The 24,384-nt window shown below is 39.6% G+C and overlaps 1 protein-coding gene across 2 annotated transcripts in view; it reads left to right on the top strand.

Annotated features, from left to right (window-relative positions):
* Nucleotides 1-24,384, top strand: part of Ras85D (ras-like protein 1) — a 48,526-nt gene that overhangs the window by 430 nt on the left and 23,712 nt on the right. Inside the window, exons 2-4 of one of the 2 annotated variants that reach the window (XM_071656839.1) lie at nt 6,130-6,178; nt 21,390-21,503; nt 23,826-23,968. In XM_071656839.1, coding sequence (XP_071512940.1) covers nt 6,130-6,178; nt 21,390-21,503; nt 23,826-23,968 — 306 coding nt within the window. Of the gene's footprint in view, nt 1-6,129; nt 6,209-21,389; nt 21,504-23,825; nt 23,969-24,384 lie in introns of both variants that reach the window. The other variant, XM_071656840.1, reaches the window with a different exon arrangement.

Raw genomic sequence — 24,384 nt, 5'->3', positions numbered from 1 at the left:
AGGGTGTCCCCCTCCCTGATTTAAATGCTGTATTGGACAAGTTCCCTGTGCTAAATGCTTGTTCTGAAACGTAGATGAAATAGCCTTTCACTCCCTCTGATGATGAGGAATGGCCACCCCCTTAATGGCAAGACAAGCTCGGCTTGTGTATATTGTGATGGTTGCATCATATGTGGTGGGGTTGGGAAGGTTTGGATGGGGGAGGGAGGAGGGGGTTTTCCCATGTACATTGACACACTCTTTCTGTTTGCATTGTGGAAAGATGTCCTTTTTGGAAATCAACTGCACGAGTACAACACCGTGTAGACAGTGGTCAGGTTACGAGACAGTGGTACTGGACCGTTTACTGCGATATGGACTCTGTGAATATGTTCAGGGAAGAAAAAACCTATTTCAAGCTTTTATTATTTGTTGATTTATGAGGTTTTTTCCCTTATCTGTATTTTTTATCATATTAAGACCTTTTAAAACAAAAAGAATAAATTCATGTACTGTTGATTATTGAGTTGAAGGGTGCATGGATTTAAACAGGAATGTTATTCATAATGATTTTGTTTCTTGATTTATTGTATCTTCTGACAAGTTGATGGAGGAGAATGCTTTTAATTTGAAGATTAGAGAAACTGGGATTTATAGATTTACAAGGTCGTGAAACACCTTTAGTAATCAATATTCTGTGGATTTTCATGTAAAGTTTGCTTGCGTGTCAAGATGTATTTTGATTTCCACTGTTTAATGGAATATGTACCAACATCACTGTTGTCTCCTGTGTGGCATCACATTGTGAAGTGTGTATGCTGGAACCCCCTTTTATTTTATACGAATGCACAAACCACACAACAGGTGGATGTGAACATGAGACAGTCACGTTTAGAAAATAGAAGAAATTGAAAACTGATTAACTGTTAGCTACTAGGGGAAGTTAGGTAAAGCTGTCTATTCTTTATTAGATATCTTTATCTTTATTCTTATGCCCGACATTTTTCACAGTCATTACGCTCCCCACTGTTACTTCCTTGTTGTGGTACAGCACGGAGTAAAACAAACTTTACCATCTGCTGGTCTTACTCTCAGTACATTAATACAATACAAAGTATAAGTTTGTAAAGAACAAGTACAAATCCCCAAGCCCCGATCTAAACAGCTTACCTTTTGTTACACATTGCTGGCAAGCAGACAATGGTAAAAAACCTTCACAATGGCATATTTTTTAAGTAACATGGAAAATACTGTTATGGAGATGTATGGGAAGTTATGTGAGAATTGTGTAGGTTTCGTTGTTCTAAGAGTCAGGTTTTGCTTTGTTTTACAATACTGTATTTACTTATTTTTCTTTGTAGTTCATTACTCTGCTAGCTTTTAAGTTATTTATTGGCTGATTATGTTTTCATCTTACTTAAGAGTTCAATATTTTGTTGGTGCAGCAGATGATCTTAGATGATTAATCAGTGTCATTCAGATATCTCTTGTGCCGGTATGATGGATAATCAGTCACTGAAAGATCACCTTCACTGGCATGACAATGATCTGCTGTGGTAATTGTTACATGTTGAATGATATTCATTTGAAATTGTGTAAAATCAGATTGCTTTATCATCAAATTCAGCTTCAGTTCCAAAAATGATTTATTCTCAGATGAAAAGGTGCCTCATCAAGGAGCCTGCATTACAGTATGTTCCAGCTGGTTTTGCACTTATGAGCATCATGTAACTGTTTGGTATTTATGTGATATCCAGAGTTTAACAACATTATTCCTGTACATCTTATGGCATTGATTATCATAACTCTGTATTTCTGACTCGGCCATCAGCGAGGCTGAATCTTTGACATTTGATGAAAGGGAGTACAGTCTTGTCTAGGTATTTCTTTCTTAAAAGGTGTCCATTGTAATTCTACTCCTGATTGCAGTGCACCCTCAAAAGTCCATGAATCACAGAGAAGGGGTGTAGGGGTTGTTATGTTTGATACAGTTATATCATCTCATTCTAAACTTAGGTGGGATGTTTCATTCTTGAATATGAGGCTTGAGTGTGCCCTTTTCTTCAAAGTACATCTTATCAGTAAGATTATCTTCGTCTACACAGCTTATACAATATTCCCATGCACTTTTGTCTCCAAGTGTTATTCAGATTTCAGTGATATCTGTACACTTGTTCTTTCCTTATGTATGATATATCTAACACATGTATGTTTCATCATACTGCTTTACACTCTTCTGTATTCTTTGATATCTCTCCAATATCTCTTTTTCTCTCAGTTTCTTTATGACAGTAGTCTTTGACTTATAGTTATAGGTGCATGAAAATATTTCGTATTCCTTTAAAACCCATATTTTGATTAGTCACTTTATTCCCATCCAATACAGGATGTTTAGGTACTCAAAGGAATTTACCATATCCTCCCTTTTTCTTTTAGTTTCTTAATGCAATGTTACATCAAATTTTTTTGATACTGCATTGTAACTGTTTGTCTGTTATATTTATCTCTGACACCCGTTCCCTCTGTGACCTCCAATTGAGGGATGGCCACAGCAGAAGTGTCTCCACTTATCCTTGTCCATCAATGCCTCCCTTGCATACACCATCCTTGTCCATCAATGCCTCCCTTGCATACACCATTCCACACATTCTTCCAGTATTCCTCTTCCTCCAGTATTCCTCCACCCTATTTGCTCATGTCACAGGTTGTCTTCCTCTTACGTCAACCCCATTAATTGTATTATCATACACCCTTCTTGTAAACTACCAGCCCTGCATTCTTTCCACATACCCAAACTCCCTCAAAGTATTACGTTTCATCCATTCTACCACTTCACAATTCATTCCCTTTGCATTCCCTGCCATACCACATCTCTCATACATCCCTTCATTTCTTTCTTCATTCTATCAAGTAACACCACATGCTCTTCTCGAATAGCTCATTTCCATTGCCTGGATTCTTGAACTCTGTGACTTATTTCATGTCCATGTTTCAGCTGCATAGGTTAGGGTTGGGAGGACTATGCTTTCCATTATCCTCTCTTCACTTCCAAACTTCCACCTCTACCCTTCATTGTTGTATTAAGTGACCCAATGACTCTTTTACCCTGTACTGCTCTCTCCCTTATCCCTCCTTCCATGTCACCAAACTTACCCAAGACAGCTCCTGAATACTTAAATTCTCTCTTCTTCCAGTCTTTCTCCCCTTATATCCAAAGGACAATTTAGTACACTTTCTTCTTTCACCTTACATGGTTTTATAAAATCTTTTACTCTTTCCTTTCAAACACTATTACTTTACTTTTTCTTGCATTTACCTTCAATCGCCTATGTTTTTACTCATCATAAAACACGCAACCTTCTGCATCTCCTCTTCGCTCTCCGCAAACAACATATCATCTGCCAACAGGCTTGCCACTATCCAACACGTCTCACTGCCACACTCCATCTCGGCACCCTTTTCCCTAGTTTTGCTTTCATCTTTCTTATCTTTCCATCAACTCTTTTCATTTTGTCAAGAACATGTTTAGAGTCACTTATTGTCAGCTTATCGTTTTCAGTGTTCATCCCTTTTTCATCTTTTTGTGAACCTCACTTATAGCACCTAGTTTTGCCAGTGTTCAGGAATTTCCATTGCTCAGTCAACCACATTCCATACTCATAGACCTATTTCTTCGTGTCACAAATTGCATTCCTTTCCTCATATTCACTTTGGTACTTCCCTCTGTATATCAAATATCACATTTATTCATTGCATGAAATCTTTTCAAGTTCATGAGTCCATACCTGCCCACTATTAATGTTTACTTTCATAACCTGTAATATTGTATGATCAGTATTTAGATTGCTGACAGTGCTTCATTCATCACTTGAAGTATTTCTGATTATCATTTTTTCCGTGCTACAATCTCTCATAAGCGATATAGTACAACTGTCTTAATCCAGTTTCCCTTGCATCTGCCTATTTAATACTCATTAATGAATTCTCCATACACTCCATAAGTATCTTATCTCCGAATGCTTTACATCCTGATGCTTAAATACATTCCTTATCTCTAAATGCTTTACATCCTAATGCTTAAATACACTCCTTTGCCTGACCATATTCCCCTTGTTTGCCAGCAGTCCATCTTCTTTTCATAAATAATCCCAGTTTATCCACCTTGGCAAATATATAATTATGTTGAGAAAATAGGTTTGAATTCTTTCTATCTCTTTTTCCCTGTTTTTGTAGTTTTAGCCTATCATGGATAAACATCGCCAACCATGAGTCAGTCCTTGCAGTGTGTAGATCCTTTATAACTCTCATAGACACACCATTGGATTTGTGCAAAACATTTTAAAGCTTTGCCCCTTTTCTATACTTCCATTTTAGGGTACCTCATACCTCACCACATACATTTTCCTTTCATCATCATATATGTCAAAATTTCATAACACATCCTTTCTTATGATAATCAGCTTTTAACTTTCCCTCTGATTTTGTAGTTTTTTCCTTTCAAATGTGGTTTTAGTTTTTGCAAAGGATATCACCATTCTCACTGCCATACAATCCTTGATCATACATCTGTACACCATGTAGATATCTCCCTTTGACAGAAATATCATCGCACCCTGTTTACCAAGTGCCAAGTGGTTTCCTTCCTAAAATCAATATTTATGTTGAAAAGGTAGGGCTCTCTCTCTCTCTCTCTCTCTCTCTCTCTCTCTCTCTCTCTCTCTCTCTCTCTCTCTCTCTCTCTCTCAAGTTGAAAATTACCTTTTTGGCCTGGCTTTAAGATCCCCCCCCCCCTTTTTTTCCCAGAATTTGTGCTGTTGCCTGTCTGTCTGTGTTTATTAGTGATGTGCAAAAATGCACTTTTTGATCTTAAGATTCACATGCCTTTTGTGAGCCCATTCCATTAGTTTGTCTGACAGTTTGAAGTTGTAGGTACTCAAATAATGATAATAGGTTTATGGATTCAGCCAGCCACAAAACCCCTCCCACACAGTATTAAAGGCAATAGAGATCAGCAAAGCACTCAGGACTATCCTCCATTTCAACCTTACACAAAAGGTACTTGACACCACCCTCTACAATAATGACACTGAAGGATTAGCCAGCTTTGTAGCTGGCTATCAAGCCAATCACTCTCAGCAGCTTTGCCTCCAATATCCTCAAGCTCTTATCTGGAATTCCAAAGGGGCAGTTCTTTTTCTAATCCTCTTCTGTCTCTTCTTAAATTCCCTTCCGTCATCTCTTGCAGAATAGTGTGAATTCTTTTTATATGCAAATGACCTCATACCCTGACATTACCCATGCAGCAGCAAACTTGCATTACCACATCTCACTGGCTCACTCTAAACAGTGCATTGCCACAGAAATCTACAGACACCTTAACCCCTGATTGACATAAACCCAGCCTGCATATTGCCGTCACCTTGAATTTTTGACCTCTTTCACTCAAAAAACTCTCTCCATACTGGGTATCACAGACAACACATACATAGACATTCATTTCCCACACTGCATACACTGCCACAAAGGGCATAAACTTTCTGTACTAGCACAAGAACCCCCTAGCATGCACTCTGCCCTAAACTCTATATATATGCCTTGCTTGCCTGTTCTTTCACCATGTCAGAAGCAAACAACAGAGTGGGAAACCACAAATATTCAGAGCAGTCACAGGCTGCCTAGCAACCTTTAACATGCAGCACCTGAACAACGTAAAGATACATTCAGTAAAAGCCCACTTCAGTATGCTCAGCTCTTAGTTCTTTGCAATGCCACTTGACATTTCCCATTTAAAACCACTTCACAACCAACCACTAACCCTCAGATAGGAATGAAAGACATAACTAGCCTCACTCTTCAGTAACCTATAGTTCGACTCAGAATTTATATGAAATAAATGGAAAAGAATTTTTTACCCTGTAATGCCAAGGCATACTTGTGAACCAGTTATTGTGTCTGTAGACTGATGAGATATTGTTCATGGGAAAGCTAGAGTGTGTTACTCTGACTTCAAATGCTTTTTTGATTGAAGTAAATACACAGGCTCATTTATTTAAAAGATTTATACTAAGGTTTCAGCTTTGGTTGCTTTTTTGACTTTTGAAAATAACTATGATATCACATGTCAACTGTAACTTGCGTCTTCTTCAACAGCTGGTGGCGTGGGGAAGAGTGCACTTACCATCCAGCTAATTCAAAATCAGTGAGTATTCTGCATGTGATTTTGGATGATGTAAGTACATGTACCTGTCTTCTTCTTCTTCTTCATCTTCTTCTTCTTCTTCTTCTTTTCCTTTTTTCCTAGATTCATCTCCAAGCACATCACGTAGTCACTGTATGGTATTAAGTAGATTGTTACATAGGTCAGAAACTGATATATGTGGCAATGTCAGAACAGTTGAATGTTTAAGTTCATTCTTGTTCAAAGCAAAGTACCTGATCAAACCCCAGTACAGTACAGTTTTGAAAAGAAATTATGTACAGAAGGATTTGAGATGGATATGAAAAGGCTGACTTTTCATCGATGATACGTAAATGGCACAAGATTTATGCCAAGAGTTTCTGGGGCATCCCTTTTAAAAAACTGGAAAGCGTTTATGAAAAATTTTGGAATCTGATATTGTTAAGAATATTCCACTTAAAATTTACTGCTTTCTTATTGCAGCTAGCCAGAAATAGGATTGAAGTGGTCAGTTATGCTGGCTGCCAGTTTTAACTGAAAGCCCTGCAATGCATATATTTGCAGTGAGCTGATGCTTATGATTTTGCCTGTAATAAGAGATGGGGGAGCTTTTAGATAGATGGATGGTTATCATGAATTAAGCTTTTTGATGCATTTTGAGTTGTAGATGGATGGTTATCATGAATTAAGCTTTTTGATGCATTTTGAGTTGTAGATAGATGGTTATCATGAATTAAGCTTTTTGATGCATTTTGAGTTGTATCCTCTTCATTCTTTTCTTCTGCTATATTCTTAGAGACTTTTACCATATATAAGTATCAGAAGGCATGCACCTTAATTTTTACCCATGAGGCCTACTTAAGTCTTTGCATTTTCAGTTTTTTGCCCAGATTTAATGATTTACCTCTAGGTACACTAATTCTTTATCTAATGATAAACAGGCCTGCCAACTTTAGTATTATGTTATAACAACAAAATCTAGTAGTTTTATTTTGTTGTTCCTCTGATATCCATTTGTCTATATCAAATTCACCTGAATGTTTTCTTGTTTAATCTGCTCATTTCTTTCAGAGTACTGTAAGTTTCTAGCATGTCTTTTGCTCTTTTTTTTCCCACATAGCTTTAGGCAATGTAGAAATGTAAGGTGTAGATGGAGTCATTTTGTGGAAGAATGTAGGATTATTAGTAATCCAAATATGGAAAAGTGTTCTGTCTATCTATATCTTGATGCCAACACCTACTGGAATTCCCTCAAGGAGGTGGCCATGGCAGTTGAGTCTCCATAACTAGTGGACTCCAGTGCTGCTTCTTATCCTTTACTGCCTGACCCTTAACAGCCCACTGGCAGAGGGCAACTCTAACAGTGATTGCAGAAACTCTTACCTAATACTCCTACTGACTACTGCTACCTATTGTATCTACCTAAAGCACCTGCCTGAATGTTCCTATCTGCTGCAGCTATCTACTGCTATTGGCGACCAAGATCATCAACCATCCCAATCAAGAGTATTACATTTAACCATGTGAAGAAGTGTTGAAGGTCATAAAACAGAAGTGGAGTAAGGTGTCTTTTGCATATGTATTTTTTTCATACTTGATTGCCATTTCCCGCATTTGTGAGATAGTGTCATGAGCAAGTGAAGAAAGGCAGCATTCATCCACTTACATTCTTTAGCTTTCATGTGTATTGCATTGAATCCACAGTTCTGTATGCACAACCAGGCCACATAGACCCTTCCATGGTTTCCCTCGGCAACTTTTCATGCCTTGATTCAGTTTATTCATTTGATCCCTTGCATTCTTTTTACCTTCCTGCTTGTTCAGGCCCTGATCACTCAAAATCTTTTTTTGCTCCATCCTTCTGTTTCCAGTTTGGTCTCCCTCGACTTCTGACACACACATATCCTTTTTGTCAGCCTTTCCTCATTCATTCTCTCTGTATATCTAAATCATTTTAGCACATTCTTTTCAGTTTTCTCAACCACACATTTGATATTACCAAGCTTCTCTCTCACCCTTTCACTACTTATTCAATTAGACCCCCTTACACCACATATTTTCCTCAAAAACTTCATTTCCAACATGTCCACCCTCCTTCGCATATCCTCATCAATAGCCCATGCCTTGCATCCATATAACATTTTTGGAACTACAGCACCTTCATGCATACCCATTTTGTCCTCTCAGGTAACAATCTCTTCAATCCACAAATTCTTCGATGCTCTCAGAGCCTTCTTTCACTCACCTACCCTATGACTCACTACTTCTTCCACAGTTTTATGGTTGCTGCCATGTCCACTCCCAAATATTTTAGCTAAAGCACCTCACTTCCATTCAAGTTCACATCCCGTCTGACCTGTCCTTCTACTTTGTTAAATCTTTATTTTTATTATTATTTATTTTGCTTTGTCGCTGTCTCCCGCGTTTGCGAGGTAGCGCAAGGAAACAGACGAAAGAAATGGCCCAACCCACCCCCATACACATGTATATACATACACATCCACACACGCAAATATACATACCCATACATCTCAATGTACACATATATATACACACACACAGACATATATATACACATGCACACAATTCACACTGTCTGCCTTTATTCATTCCCATCGCCACCTTGCCACACATGGAATAACATCCCCCTCCTCCCCCATGTGGGCGAGGTAGCGCTAGGAAAAGACAACAAAGGCCCCATTCGTTCACACTCAGTCTCTAGCTGTCATGCAATAATGCCCGAAACCACAGCTCCCTTTCCAAATCCAGGCCCCACAGAACTTTCCATGTTTTACCCCAGACGCTTCACATGCCCTGATTCAATCCATTGACAGCACGTCGACCCCGGTATACCACATCAATCCAATTCACTCCATTCCTTGCCTGCCTTTCACCCTCTTGCATGTTCAGGCCCCGATCACTCAAAATCTTTTTCACTCCATCTTTCCACCTCCAATTTGGTCTCCCACTTCTCCTCGTTCCCTCCACTTCCGACACATATATCCTCTTGGTCAATCTTTCGTCACTCATTCTCTCCATGTGACTAAACCATTTCAAAACACCCTCTTCTGCTCTCTCAACCACGCTCTTTTTATTTCCACACATCTCTCTTACCCTTACATTACTTACTCGATCAAACCACCTCACACCACATATTGTCCTCAAACATCTCATTTCCAGCACATCTACCCTCCTGCGCACAACTCTATCCATAGCCCACGCCTCGCAACCATACAACATTGTCGGAACCACTATTCCTTCAAACATAGCCATTTTTGCTTTCCGAGATAATGTTCTCGACTTCCACACATTCTTCAAGGCTCCCAAGATTTTTGCCCCCTCCCCCACCCTATGATTCACTTCCGCTTCCATGGTTCCATCTGCTGCCAGATCCACTCCCAGATATCTAAAACACTTTACTTCCTCCAGTTTTTCTCCATTCAAACTTACCTCCCAATTGACTTGACCCTCAACCCTATTGTACCTATATATATATATATATATATATATATATATATATATATATATATATATATGTATATATATATATATATATATATATATATATATATATATATATATATATATATATATATATTATCCCTGGGGATAGGGGAGAAAGAATACTTCCCACGTATTCCCTGCGTGTCGTAGAAGGCGATAAAATGGGGAGGGAGCGGGGGGCTGGAAATCCTCCCCTCTCATTATTTTTTTTTTTAATTTTCCAAAGGAAGGAACAGAGAAGGGGGCCAGGTGAGCATATTCCCTCAATGGCCCAGTTCTCTGTTCTTAGCGCTACCTCGCCAACGCGGGAAATGGCGAATAGTTTGAAAGAAAGAAAAGAAAAATATATATATATATATATATATATATATATATATATATATATATATATATATATATATTATTTATTTATTTATTTTGATTTGTCGCTGTCTCCCACATTAGCGAGGTAGCGCAAGGAAACAGACGAAAGAATGGCCCAACCCACCCACATACACATGTATATACATACACGTCCACACACGCAAATATACATACCTATATATCTCAATGTACACATATATATACACACACAGACATATACATATATACACATGTACATAATTCATACTGTCTGCCTTTATTTATTCCCATCGCCACACATGGAATAACAACCCCCTCATGTGTGTGAGGTAGTGCTAGGAAAAGACAACAAAGGCCCCATTCGTTCACACTCAGTCTCCAGCTGTCGTGTAATAATGCACCGAAACCACAGCTCCCTTTCCACATCCAGGCCCCACAGAACTTTCCATGGTTTACCCCTGATGCTTCACATGCCCTGGTTCAATCCATTGACAGCACGTTGACCCCAGTATACCACATTGTTCCAATTCACTCTATTCCTTGCACGCCTTTCACCCTCCTGCATGTTCAGGCCCCGATCACTCAAAATCTTTTTCACTCCATCCTTCCACCTCCAATTTGGGCTCCCACTTCTCTTCATTCCCTCCACCTCTGACACATATATCCTCTTATAAGATGATATTATTAACATTTGCTTTATTCTTTATGTACACACACACACTGCTAGATTCAGTCACCAACTTCTGCAGTTTTCACTCAAATGTGGCACCACTGTTGTGTCATCAGCAAACAACAAATGACTCACTTCCTAGGCCCCCTCATCATTTACAGACTGAAAACTAGCCCCCTCTCTTTAATCCTCTTGCATTTACCTCACTTACTACCCCATCTATAAACAAATTATACTGTTGTGGTGACATCACACACCCCCGACATAGACAAAGATTCACTTGGAACCATTTGCTCTTCCCTTCTTGTACCCATGCCTTACACCCATGATGATGATTCTTAGTCCTTGTAACAGCTTTCTTCCTGTACCCTATATTCTTAAACCTCTACAAGGCAACTCTATCATCACTTGCTTTCTCCAGATCTATGAATGTTTCTTTACGTATTTCTTATACACATTCTTTAAAGCAAACATTGATCTGCATATCCTCTACCACTTCTAAAACCACACTCCTTCCCAATCTGATGCTGTGTACATGCCTTCACCCTTTCAATCACTATTCACCCATACAGCTTACTAGGTACACTCAACAAACATATAGCTTTGGAGTTTGAATAATCACCCTTTTTCCTCGCTTGCCTTTATGCAGTGGTGCTATACATGCATTCCACCAATCCTCAGGCATCTCACCATTACATTGAAAATCCAAACAAACCAGTCAAGACCAGAGTCACTCCCTTTCTTAAGAAATTCAACTGCAACATCAGCCACCCCCAAGCTGCCTTGCCACATCTCATCTTATGTAAGGCTTTCACCACTTTTTTTTTTCCCCCACCAATTGTCTCTGATTTTGACTTTCTCACTTGGCATACATGCCACCCCAACCAAAACACCTAACATCTGCCACCATCAGACACTTTCAGCTGTCCTTCAAAATTCTCATTTCATCGGTACCTGCTACCACATCCCCATTTGTCCCTTCCCTAATGTTCCTCCTTGTTCACTTGTTTTTCGCAAACAGTTAACTTCCTTCTGAAAATCCTCTTATTCTCCCTAAAGTTTACTGATTCTCTCATTTCCCCTTTTCCTCAAACTCTGCATCCTTTCCTTTACCTTGTGCTGCTATCACTTATTCATCTCCCAATCGTTTGCACTCCTTCCCTGTAAGGATTGCCCGTATACTTCGCTTTTCTCTTCCTCTAACAATTTCATTATCCCACCACTCAGTATCCTCTCCAGTCTGCCCACCTCACTTTATGCATGCCACACACATCTCTTACACATGCCAGCACTACTTTCTTAAATTTCTTCCATTCATTACACACTATTCTGGCTTCACATACTCTCACCTTTTGCCATTCCACACTCAGTCTCTTCTGATATTTTTTCTCAGGTCTCTTTTCCAAGCTCAGTTACTCTCACCATTCTCATCTCACCCGTAGTGTTTCCTCTCCGAAAACCTCAACGAATCTTAACCTTAGCCTCACTGTTACACGTGAAGGGATATGAGCTCAAGTGTAGCACAGTGAGAGCGAATCTATAAAATGCTCATTAATTGTGTTTTATTGTTTTTCATAACATCCAAATGTGACTGAATTTGGTAAAACTGTTAGCTACTAGCTAAAGTGAATCTAACAGGTATTGACCCGTGGAGACCCTGTTGCTTATAGTTGTGCGTGGTTATTTGGTTACTAGTAATCGAAGTCATTTCTCTTGTGGGCTTCATAGCCTAGTCTTTACAAACCTAGCTCCCACACAAATGGAAGAGGTTTGAATCCAGTTGTTGGAGGGCATTATGTGTATTATCAAAGTGTATGCTTTTTGTACCATAACCATGTTCATGTACCTCCAAAAGGAAAATTAAAAAGGGAAACTGGTAAAACTGTTCGCTTTGGTTAATGTGAGCTTGATGGAAATTGTCCCTCAGATACCCTGTTGCTCAAGGACATGATATGAAGGGTATTCAGTTACTAGTAATCAAATAGTCAACTCTATTGTGGGCTCCATAGCTTAGTAATTAGTGAAGTTAGCTCCCACACATGTCATGGAGGCACGAATCCTGTTGTTAGAGGGCGTAATATGCTCTGTGAAAGTGAGCACCATCTTGCACTTTGTGTTCATATACTAACATGTGTGACAGTAGGTTTGGTAAAACTGTTAGCTATTAGTTAATTTGAGCCTGTTGGGAATTGATCCATGGACACCCCATTGCTCATGGCAGTGCCCTCTTGCAATATATACACACACAGACACACATATAGACATATGATAAGGTTGACAGAGATGTTTTGTGGAAGGTCGTAAGAATATATGGGTGGGAGGTAAGTTGCTACAAGCAGTGAAAAGCTTTTACCAAGGGTGCAAGGCATGTGTACGAGTAGGAAGAGATGAGAGTGATTGTTTCCCAGTGAATGTCAGTCTGCAGAAGGGGTGTGTGATGTCTCCATGGTTGTTCAATATGTTTATGGATGGGGTGGCTAGGGAGTCTGTTGGGGATGAGAGGGCCTGGGAAGTGAGTCAGTTGTTGTTCACCGATGATACAGTTCTTGTAGCAGATTCTGGTGAGAAACCGCAGAAGTTGGTGACTGAGTTTGGAAAATAGTGTGAAAGGAGGAAGTTGAGAGTAAATATGAATAAGAGCAAGGTTATTAGGTTGAGTAGGGTTGAGGGACAAGTTAATTTGGAATGTAAGTTTGAATGAAGAAAAATTGGAGGAAGTGAAGTGTTTTAGATACTTGGGAGTGGACTTACCAGCAAATGGAACCGTGGAAGCAGAAGTGAATCACAGAGTGGGGAGGGGGCAAAGGTTCTGGGAAGCGATGAAGAATGTGTGGAAGGAAAAAAAAGTTATCTCGGAGAGCAAAAATGGGTATGTTTGAAGGAATGTTAGTTTCAACAATAGTGTATAGTTGTGAGGCATGGACTATAGATAGGGTTGTACGGAGGAGGGCAGATGTGTTGGAAATAAAATGCTTGAGGACAATATGTGGTGTAAGGTGGTTTGATCGAGTAAGTAATGAAAGGGTAAGAGAGATGTGTGGTTAGAATGAGTGAAGAAAGATTGACAAAGAGGATATATGTGTCAGAGATGTAGGGAACAAGGAGAAGTGGGAGACCAAATTGGAGGTGGAAGGATGAAGTTAAAAAGATTTTGAGCAATCAGGGCCTGAACATACAGGAGGGTGAAAGGGAAGCAAGGAATAGAGTGAATTGGAACGATATACGGTATACCAGGGTTGACATGCTGTCAATGGACAGAACCAGGCCATGTGAAACATTTGGGGTAAAGTAAAGCATGGAAAGTTCTGTGGGGCCTGGATGTAGATAGGGAGCTGTGGTTTTGGTGCATAACACATGACAGCTAGAGACTGAGTGTGAACGAATGTGGCCTTTTTGTATGTTTTCCGAGCCCTACCTCGCTGAAACAGGGTAGCAATGTTGTATCCTGTGGGACGGGGTAGTGCCAAGAATGGATGAAGGCAAGCAATTATGAATATGTGCATATATATATGTTTTTGTATATGTACGTGTATGGGCATTTATGTATATATATATGTGTGTGTGCATATGAGTGGATGGGCCATTCTTCGTCTGTGTTCTGGTGCTACCTCGCTGAAGTGGGAAACAGCAATTAAGTATAGATAAGAAAAAATATTGCAACATGTCATGATGGTGCACGGTATCTAGTATATGCTGAAAAAAAAACAAAAAAAAACACGATAAGTTCCCAAGTGCACTTTCTTGTAATGATCACATCGTCAGGAAATACAAAAATGTGATAGAAGACGTAGAACAGTCAGTGTATATACAAGGAAAAGATGTAGCTAAGATCCAGATGGTGTTTTTCAGGCTGGTGTGTTTGGGTCTGGCAACATACCTGTCCTAAAATTTAAATACACAAAGAATTGTAACATTAATATTAGTGAAGGTCTATACAAGTTTGTTAGCTTTATTGTAGGGAAATTTGTAAACAGTTCCCTTTATTGTCTACAGATAAAAATGTTATGACAGTGATAGGGGCATGAGTGAAAATAAAGTGTTTAAGGAGCCAAAACTTTAGAAACTAGATGAAATTGTCATAATGGTACAAGGGGAAAAAGGTGGACAGAGGAATTTCCATGTCTGGCTGCATACTTACAGAAAAAGCTGAAGACTTTTATAAGATAACCGAGTTATCTTGTGCTTTTTTTTTTTAACAAATAGTTGAGAAGTTTTGGAAAAATATGTTGTAAATGAATAAGATTTATGGAGAGAGAAAAACCTGCTGATGCATCTGGCACTGAAGATTGTGGATAGATTTGTTAAAGCAGTTAGATAAAGTACATCAACAAAGTTCTTTCTATCCAACTTTTCCAACTACACCTGTGACCCTTACTGAACAATCTTAAGTTGCTAGCTACAAACAAAATAGGGAAAAGGTAATGGCTCTGTGATATGCAGATGCCGCTGGATCATAAGGATATAGATTTGTACTAATCAGAATGTGTTTGCATCCTACTGCTTCTCTGGATGTGCAAAGGCTGCGAATTATTTACAAAGCACTGAGGGTAGCAGAGTACAGCAGAGCAAATATGGCTTGGTGTCTGTCTGCTCTGGCATCTTCCTCATGCTAATGGTGAAGGGTAACTGAAGAATTCACGTGTATCTGTTGAGTGAGGAGGCCTTAGACGTCTCTTGCCACAACCTTAATTACACTTACACATTTTCCTGTGTTAGTTTTCTCTTGTTTCGTGTGGGGGGCTGCAGAGGCTGGTGACTGGGTTTGGTGGGGTGTGTCAAGGGGGAGGGTTGGGTGTGGGTGTGGATGGGAGCGGGGTTGTTGGGTGCGGTGGGGTTGGGGGTCGGGTTGGTTGGGAGGTGGGTTTGGGTGGAGAGGGGCTGGGGGGGTGGGGTGTTTTGGATGTCTGGGGGTGGATCTGGCAGCGGGTGGAGGCGGAGGTGGGGGGGGGGGGGGGGGTTCCTTGGGGGCCTTTGGGGGGGGGGGGGGGGGTGGAGGTCGAGAACATTGTCTCGGGGGGCGGGGGTGGGTGTGTTCAGGGGAATGGTGGTTCCAGCAGTGTTGTGTGGTTGCGGGGCGTGGGCTGTGGATGGGGTTGTGCGCGGGAGGGTGGATGTGCTGGAGGTGGGATGTTTGAGGACGGTGTGTGGTGTGGGGTGGTTTGATCGAGTGGGTGGTGTGGGGGTGGGAGAGATGTGTGGAAATGGGGGGAGCCTTGTTGAGGGAGCGGAGGGGGGTGTTTTGTGGGGGTTTGGGTGCATGGAGAGAGTGAGGGGGGGTTGGCCAGGAGGATGTGTGTGTTGGGGGTGGAGGGAGCGAGAGGTGGGAGACCGGGTTGGAGGTGGAAGGGTGATTTTGGGTGATCGGGGCCTGAACGTGCGGGAGGTTGAGGGGCGGGCGGGGGGTGGAGTGGGTTGGATCGGTGTGGTATGCCGGGGTCGACTTGCTGTCGGTGGGTTGAGTCGGGGCATGTGGGGCGTCTTGGGTAAACCATGGAAAGTTCTGTGGGGCCTGGATGCGGAAAGGGAGCTGTGGTTTCGGGCGTTATTGCATGACAGCTAGAGACTGAGGGTGAACGAATGGGGCCTTTGTTGTCTTTTCCTGGTGCTACCTCGCTCACATAAGGGGGGAGGGGAATGTTATTCCATGTGTGGCGTGGTGGCGATGGGAATGAATAAAGGCAGACAGTGTGAATTGTGTGCATGTGTATATATGTAGGTGCCTGTGTGTGTATATATATGTGTACATTGAGATGTATGGGTATGTATATTTGCGTGTGTGGACGTGTGTGTGTGTGCATGTGTATGGGGGTGGGTTGGGCCGTTTCTTTCGTCTGTTTCCTTGCGCTGCCTCGCGGGCGCGGGAGACGGAGACAAAGCAGAGTAATATATATATCCCTGGGGATAGGGGAGAAAGAATTCTTCCCACGTATTCCATGCGTGTCGTAGAAGGCGACTAAAAGGGAAGGGAGCGGGGGGCTGGAAATCCTCCCCTCTTATTTTTTTTTTTGTTTTTCAAAAGAGGGAAATGAGAAGGGGGCCAGGTGAGGATATTCCCTCAAAGGCCCAGTCCTCTGTTCTTAACGCTACCTCGCTAACGCGGGAGATGGCGAATGGTATGAAAGAAGTTTTCTCTTGTACTGGGTTCATAACTAATATACTTTCATGTTTAGCAAATACATTGTAATCTTGTTGAAAACTCTGCTAAAGTGGGCAGTGTATACCTACATGAGATCTGGTGAAAGGTTTTGTTACCTACAGGTATACCTTACTCGTTTACAGTATGTTTTCCCTCATTGTTTAGAAAAATATGTTGATTTGCTTTGTAGGTGTATATATATGATGCAAGAATATAGTTCATTTTTATTTTTGTCTGCCAAATGAGTGTGCAGATATGTAAGGATTTGAATCTGTTTTGTTGAACTGCATTTTGGCATTTTTTGTGTCAGAATCTTAAACACATCCAGGGATTTGCTTTCGCCTAATATAATTGATAAGTCATTCCATATGTAAGCATTCCTGATGTTGAAATAAGTAATTTGCCTTATTTTAAGTAAGAGGATTGACCAAGTTTTTGCCCATTGCTATGAGTGAAAGCAGACAAATACATGTTGGTCTTCATCCATATAGATGTTCCAGATAGATATCCTAGCATATGTCCTTCTGTTACTGTTCCAAAGACTTTAATGCAAATGCATGTGAAGTCAAGCTGATTGGCATGTACTGCCAAGATACAGGTACACCACCAAATTTCCGGCAACTGATGGTTTGGTACCTCCTTTAGTCCGGTCAAAATTACACACGGGAACTTGAAATTACTGTGGCCTCAGATGGTGTTGTGTGTAGGGCACGCTTATTTACATTCTTTACACTGCACTTGGTGGTGATACCACAATTCTGTGAGATTCTTAGCTAAATTTGCTTAGATTTAACCCTAGCTATGGCTTCTAAGACATATGAGAGTGTCAGTTGTGGTGTCAGATGTAAACACCAGTCCATATCAATCCAAGATGAAGTAGAACTGTTGAAAAATGAACCATGGCGTTTCGGAGCGTAAGCTGGGTGACATCTACAGTACCGGTTCATCAACTGTTTATGATATAAAGAAGCAAAGGGAGGAAATATTGAAATTCTATGCAAACAGTGATTCTAAGAAGCAAATTACGATAAGAAAAACTATGAAAGATGGTAAGAGTACTGAGCACGATTGAGTGATGATGGAATGGTTTCGATAGTGTCAAAGTGATGGACTGGACTTGTCAGGTAGCATGATAATGGACCAGGCTAAGTTTTTCCATAAAGAACTTAGATTACAACATGAGCATTACTAGAGTGAAGGATGGCTTGAAAGATTCAAGAAGCCTCATATAATTTCCATGAATAAAGTGTGTGGAGGAAAGTGGTCTGCAAATTATGAAGGAGCTGCCGAGTATATGGATGAATTTTCAAAACTCATAGCTGATGAGCACCTCAGTCCTGAGCAGGTGTATAATGCAGACAAATACTTTAGACACATGGGAGATGTATAATTAGTGGGTTAGAGGTGTGTTGATGAATTATTCTCATGTGACCACGGTTGGTCCTGCAATGTGGTTAATCCGGCAAGGCTTTGGAACCAAGAGTGCCGGAAAATCAGTGGTGTACCTAGATGAGCTTATATCCTCCTTTATGTATTGATGTTATGTATGCCATTGTATGGATCCCTATAATTTTGTTTTCATTCAGACTTTCCTTTGTTAGCAACATCTTTGGTTTTGCCATTGCTGTTTTTGTCATATTTAGAAAGATGGCTGGTATTGCAGCTGGAAGACTTAAGGAGATGAAAGGATGAAGTGAAGGTGGCTTTGAGATACTGGGGCCTGAACATTTAGGAGCATGAGATGCTAGAATTGGTTAGATTTGATTGAATTGTCATGGTATATGGGAATAAATGTACAATCAGTAGGCTGAACTAAGGGATATGAAGCAGTCAAGGTTAACCATGGAACAATCTTTTGGCTGAATTTTGATGGCAGGCTCTGGTCACATGACAAAGTAGATATGTACAGATGAGGCCATCATCTAGTTTTCCAAATGCTACCTCTCTAAGAAGGGAAAAACATTTTAGAATGAAAGAAATACAAAATTGGGTACTGCTGTGTTGAAAGTCACAAGTCAAACAAATGGAAATAAGCGGGTCGAAGAGAATTCAGAAGCATCATGAGCAAGGCTGTGTTGGAAAAAATAAAACTGTCATGAGTGGGTGAAAGAACTCATACCCCACAATCTAGCAAGAAGATGGAAAAGAATGATGTTGATCTATGCATGGCAGCATATTGCAGGCATTAATGATAATATACTGGATATGAAAGTATGTTCTCAAGGAAGACACAGAGCTGTTGGTTTGCAATAATACCTGGGAATATAAAGTTATCAAACAAAAATTAAAGCTTTCAGCAAGAAAAAATATTTAAAGATTATTCGTTATAATCCCAGTAGAAGAAAGCAGCATGCTTGGAATAACCATAGAAACATTGAGAATATGGTAGATATGAACCTGATGTACTCCAGATTTACAGTTATAGGACACATCTGGTGACAGAGAAGCAGTACTCTTCACCACGCGGAACACATGGTAAGCACTATCCAGGAGCCCTACCATTTTGCCAAAATCTTTTTGTATGTATTCCAAAGTAGGTTTCATTTTGACTGATGCATAGAGGTGAACTTGTCCTCCTTGATGGTACTTGTATGTGACAGCTTTTAATTATTGTAACTTGCTCTGGGTAATAGACCTTTTTGATATGTAAGTTCCTCTGTGGAATGATTATTGTATACATGATAAATTTCTGGTAGTCAGTTAGTTGGGCTTGGCTACTCATGGTAACATTATTATGGGGAAGGAAAGATACTTTCCATTGCCTCAAGATTTCCTTGTCATTGAGCATGTTCGTATTGCATGACCACTTGTCAGTCAGCTTTTCATTCTCTAATATTACTTTATTCATAAGTTGATACCATTTTTGTCCCTTTTCCTTCTCTCTTTTGTAGTACATTTCTTTTTCTCATCATCTTCCAAATCTTTGCATTTCCCCAGTTAAGATAGATCATATTCATTTCACATTTTATTTATAGTACTGGTATGCAGAATTTAGTCTTTATATATCTATCTGTCCAACTATCTCAGCTTGTGTATTTTTGTACCTTTAGATCCATTCCCATTTACATGGATTGTGTTAAGCACATATGGTCTCAGTTCACAGACACGCATGTACAGGATTGCTGAAATTAACACTATTGTAAGCTCTTAAAAATCATTTTTTCACTTTGGACGCTAGGTTACTTCATCAAACGAAATTCATGTTTCTATTCACACTTCCACATTGACACAACAACTTTTAAATGCAGTGAGAAATCTTTCTCATATATTTCCATCTGAAATATGAAGTAATAACCAGTTCATTCCTTTGCATGCATCTATCCATTCCTTTGCATGCATCTGTCCATTCCTTTTACTCTTCATAACACCTCTTTTTTACCTGGGGATAGGGGAGAAAGAATACTTCCCACGTATTCCCTGCGTGTCGTAGAAGGCGACTAAAAGGGAAGGGAGCGGGGGGCTGGAAATCCTCCCCTCTCGTTTTTTTTTTTTTTTTTTTCTTTTTAATTTTTCCAAAAGATGGAACAGAGAAGAGGTCCAGATGAGGATATTCCCTCAAAGGCCCAGTCCTCTGTTCTTAACGCTACCTCGCTATCGCGGGAAATAGCGAATAGTATAAAAAAAAAAAAAAAAACACACACCTCTTTTATGTACCAGTGCATACAGTCTGCTCCTTCATGTACTCTCCTTTGTGCTACTGTTTAAGCTGTTCACCTTATCCTATGAAATTTGCCAGAAGTAACATCTTAGAATACTTAATTTTTGCATCTTTCAATTGATTTTTTTCTCCATATTCTGGTATCCTTATTTATTGCTTGCTGTAATCATATTTTGGGTATCCTTATTTATTGCTTGCATATTACGGCAGTACTACAGAGATACTGGTCTCTACATTTTTTTTTTCTATGGAAAACTAACTAATCATATCTTCCATTGGAAAACTAATCTTTCATACTTTTACATCAGAGCTGGGACAAGCTATAGTGTCCAGGTATCTTGCTCACAGCAAGAAAATTCTTTCCGTTCACTTTAGCTTCTCCTGTTCTTCTCCCTTGCATAATCATACCCCCAGCTTCATCTTCACTGCCATCCTTCGTGATCATCACACCCAGATATTATTAATAAAGATGGATATTTCTAAATAATTGTTGATGTTGAAATGTGAAGATGGTCAGTAACTGTCATGGAAACAGTTTTGCTTGTGCCCTCTTATTTTAGGTGTGAGAAGATTTATAGATGTTGGAAATTATGGGCACAAAGGATTATATAAGTTTTCATCACAATACAGTGCACAGTTTTAGTACATTGAACAGTTGTAGTGTATGCACTTAGCTAGATTATGAATTTTCTTTTAGGGTGCTAATATCTTTGGTTTCTCATGGTGCTTTTGATGAATGAATAAGAAACTGCTGCACAGCTGAAGTCGTTGTGGCTTTAATTTTTTCTTTTTCTTCTTTTTAAGGGATCTCTGGGACATGCCATTATTTTTCTGTAGTTATAAATATGTATTGACTTTTCTTCCATAATTTGTGCCATTATTTTTCTCCAGGTTTAGATATGTATTGACTTTTCTTCCTCAGTTTCGTTGATGAATACGACCCAACAATAGAAGATTCTTATCGTAAGCAGGTGGTTATCGATGGGGAAACGTGTCTTTTGGACATCCTCGACACAGCAGGTCAAGAAGAATACAGGTACGTTCTGCATGGATTTTGATAGTTGTTTTTGGTATTGGTGTGATTTTCTGTGTAAAAGAAGCTCTTTAGTGACCTAGATTTAACTGGACATTCATTGCTTAGAATTGTACAAAAAATTGTTGTGAAGGAACTTTTACTCTACATATTTGTCATTTGTGTTGTATTATTAAGGGGTAGGGTGTCATCAGAGAGATTGAATTTAGAATTTGTACATGGCATTAAGAAATTTAAAAAAAAGAAATGAATGTAAAAATGATTTGAAAAGGACTTGAAGTTTTTCATTTTTTCTCCTTTTTTTCAATGATTTCCTCTCCTCCACAAACCATCTAATACACCCTACTTCTTCAGTAAACTCAGACTTTGACAGGATATCTCAGTGGGGTAGACAAAATCTTGTTAAGTTTAATTTAATACCTCCAAGACCCAATTTCTACCTGTTTCTCTATCCAAAACGCCTCTTAACTCTCGTCTTTCCTTTTGAAGATAGTAGAAGTAAAAGTAGCCTGAATAATGTAATAGAAATGAAGATTATATTCAGAATGATGAATGATATGAGAAGAAATTCAGACTGACATTTATCCATGCACCCTCCCCGAACCCTGAATGGCCACTAAATCCCACCCAGCAAATCTCGTCATACTAGGTATCATGTTTGACATACTTGATATTCCCTCTGTACACCACAAACATCATTACAAAGGCCAGAAACAAAGTACCCTCAGAATACGTAACAGCATCAGTTTTGAACAGGAAAATTTCTTTTGGTATCATTTTCAGAAAGTTTATCTATTTTACCCAAAATTACTTGTCATGTACATGATCATCCACTCGTAGAAGCAGAAGTAAGAAAGCTTCAAACAACATGAAACAGAGTCTTCAGAACAATCAGCAGCTATATAGAAATCACAAATATTCAGCTTTTACACAGTGGAACAAGTATTTCCAGAACAGCTTTGTATTTGATATACATGGTCCTTTATTCTTTGCAATGGCTGTTGACCCCTACCTCTAAAACTGTTTCAAGACCAAGTACCAACCTCCAAGAAGAAATAAAAACATACCTCTATATAACATTTCAACAGCCAGTACTTACAGGTCTACTCCCCCAACTAGTACAGGATTGATAAAGCTTATACTTATGTTTCCCAAATCGTTTTCAGTGTCTTCCAGAAAACACAGCTTGTAATTCCTTTCATGCGCAGATGACCTCACGGTCAAATTGCAACACCTTTACACTACCCAAGGAAAAACAAACACTACCCAAGGAAAAACAAACATGAGACCTTATATCATGCACTTGTAGTACTTGCTAACCCAAAACAGATTGTCTGCTTCACCATCAACATTCACCCTCTTAACCAATCACAGACGTAAATCCAACCTTAACTGTCTCATAACTCTAAAAAGTCAACCACTCCTTATTAATTAGAGTGGAATGAAAAGCCTTCTGTCTCATTTTCTGAGATTGCCTCGATTGAGGTGTGTTGTGTTCATACCATGTAAGTCTCTATAATAAGAAAAACTTCATCCATGCTGGGCATCACATTCAAAACACATGGCTTTCACTTCTCACCACAGATTTCAACACAAACTGAACAAATTGAATACCTTTAGAATACAAACTGATACCAGATATGGACTTGAAAACAAATTCCTTAGTAATCTTTATAGAAAGTTAATTGGCTCCACCATTAACTTGCACTTACCATGCTATGTAAGAAGCTAATATCACAGAGCTGCAAACACATAAACCAGAACATCAAATCAGTCACTGGTTGTATAATGGTCACGAACATGAGCACTTGCACAGCACAACAAGGCTGCCGGCAAAATCACCTCAATATGCTTAGCACAGTTTTTTGCAACAGCCACTTCATAACGAACAAGGACCTCCCAAATAGAAATATAAGGCTTACCACTCCACAGTAAATGAACCCTTCAAGTCAGTTGAGATTGTGGCATTAGATAGTGTTCAGAGGTCTTTCACACTCCAAGTCAGTGCGATAAAGGAACTCATTTACTTAAAATGGTTAAAATCTTTGAGGCTGTAATCCCTAAAATGCAGACAGGAGAGGTAGTTGATCACCTATAGCTAGAAAGTATCTCCACACTTTATGACGTGATCCCAGCGAGTGGATGTGGCCATTATTCTGAGTGCTGCAAGAACTGTGTAGAAGGGGCTCTTGGGATAGAAAGGTAAGAGACATTTAAGTGTACCATAGTCACCATACAGCCATGCATATTCTTTCAAATTTGTCTTCTTTTACTCCATGACGATGTTGATATTGCTTCCTCTTAATAAGAACATTTTCTTTTCAGTGCAATGCGGGACCAGTATATGCGAACTGGGGAAGGATTCCTGCTTGTTTTTGCCGTCAACAATGCAAAATCCTTTGAAGATATAAGTACATATCGTGAACAGATAAAGAGAGTTAAAGATGCCGAAGTTGTACCCATGGTTTGTAAGTAGACATTGAATCCCAAGTTTTTCCTTCCCTTTTAAGTGATATGACTTAGATGTTGGTGCATATGAGGCATTATGAACCATGAAATAGTATTTTTGCTCCTTCCCTTAAGAGGGACACGTGTAGAATATTTACCGCCAAACCCACATTTCTTCAAATATATTTATGTTCTTCCTTACTTATTCCCCAGTGGCATATGTACCTCATTGCTATAATTACTTTTATCCTTAGTGCCCCTCTGCACTGTCACTCTTAAGGTGAATTAATCTACTTTAATACAAACAAGTTTATTCTTTCCGTGGTATCGTGACACAAAGAACACGTTCATTTACTGTGCTAGCTATTCATTTAACAGTGATACACATTCAGCATGGGCACTTCTTAACCTTTCATCTTACCTATGAGTTTGTCGT

The sequence above is a fragment of the Panulirus ornatus genome, chromosome 63, assembly GCF_036320965.1.
Source record: "Panulirus ornatus isolate Po-2019 chromosome 63, ASM3632096v1, whole genome shotgun sequence".
Taxonomy (NCBI): Eukaryota; Metazoa; Arthropoda; class Malacostraca; order Decapoda; family Palinuridae; genus Panulirus; species Panulirus ornatus.
This window is presented reverse-complemented; position numbering and strand designations above follow the sequence as displayed.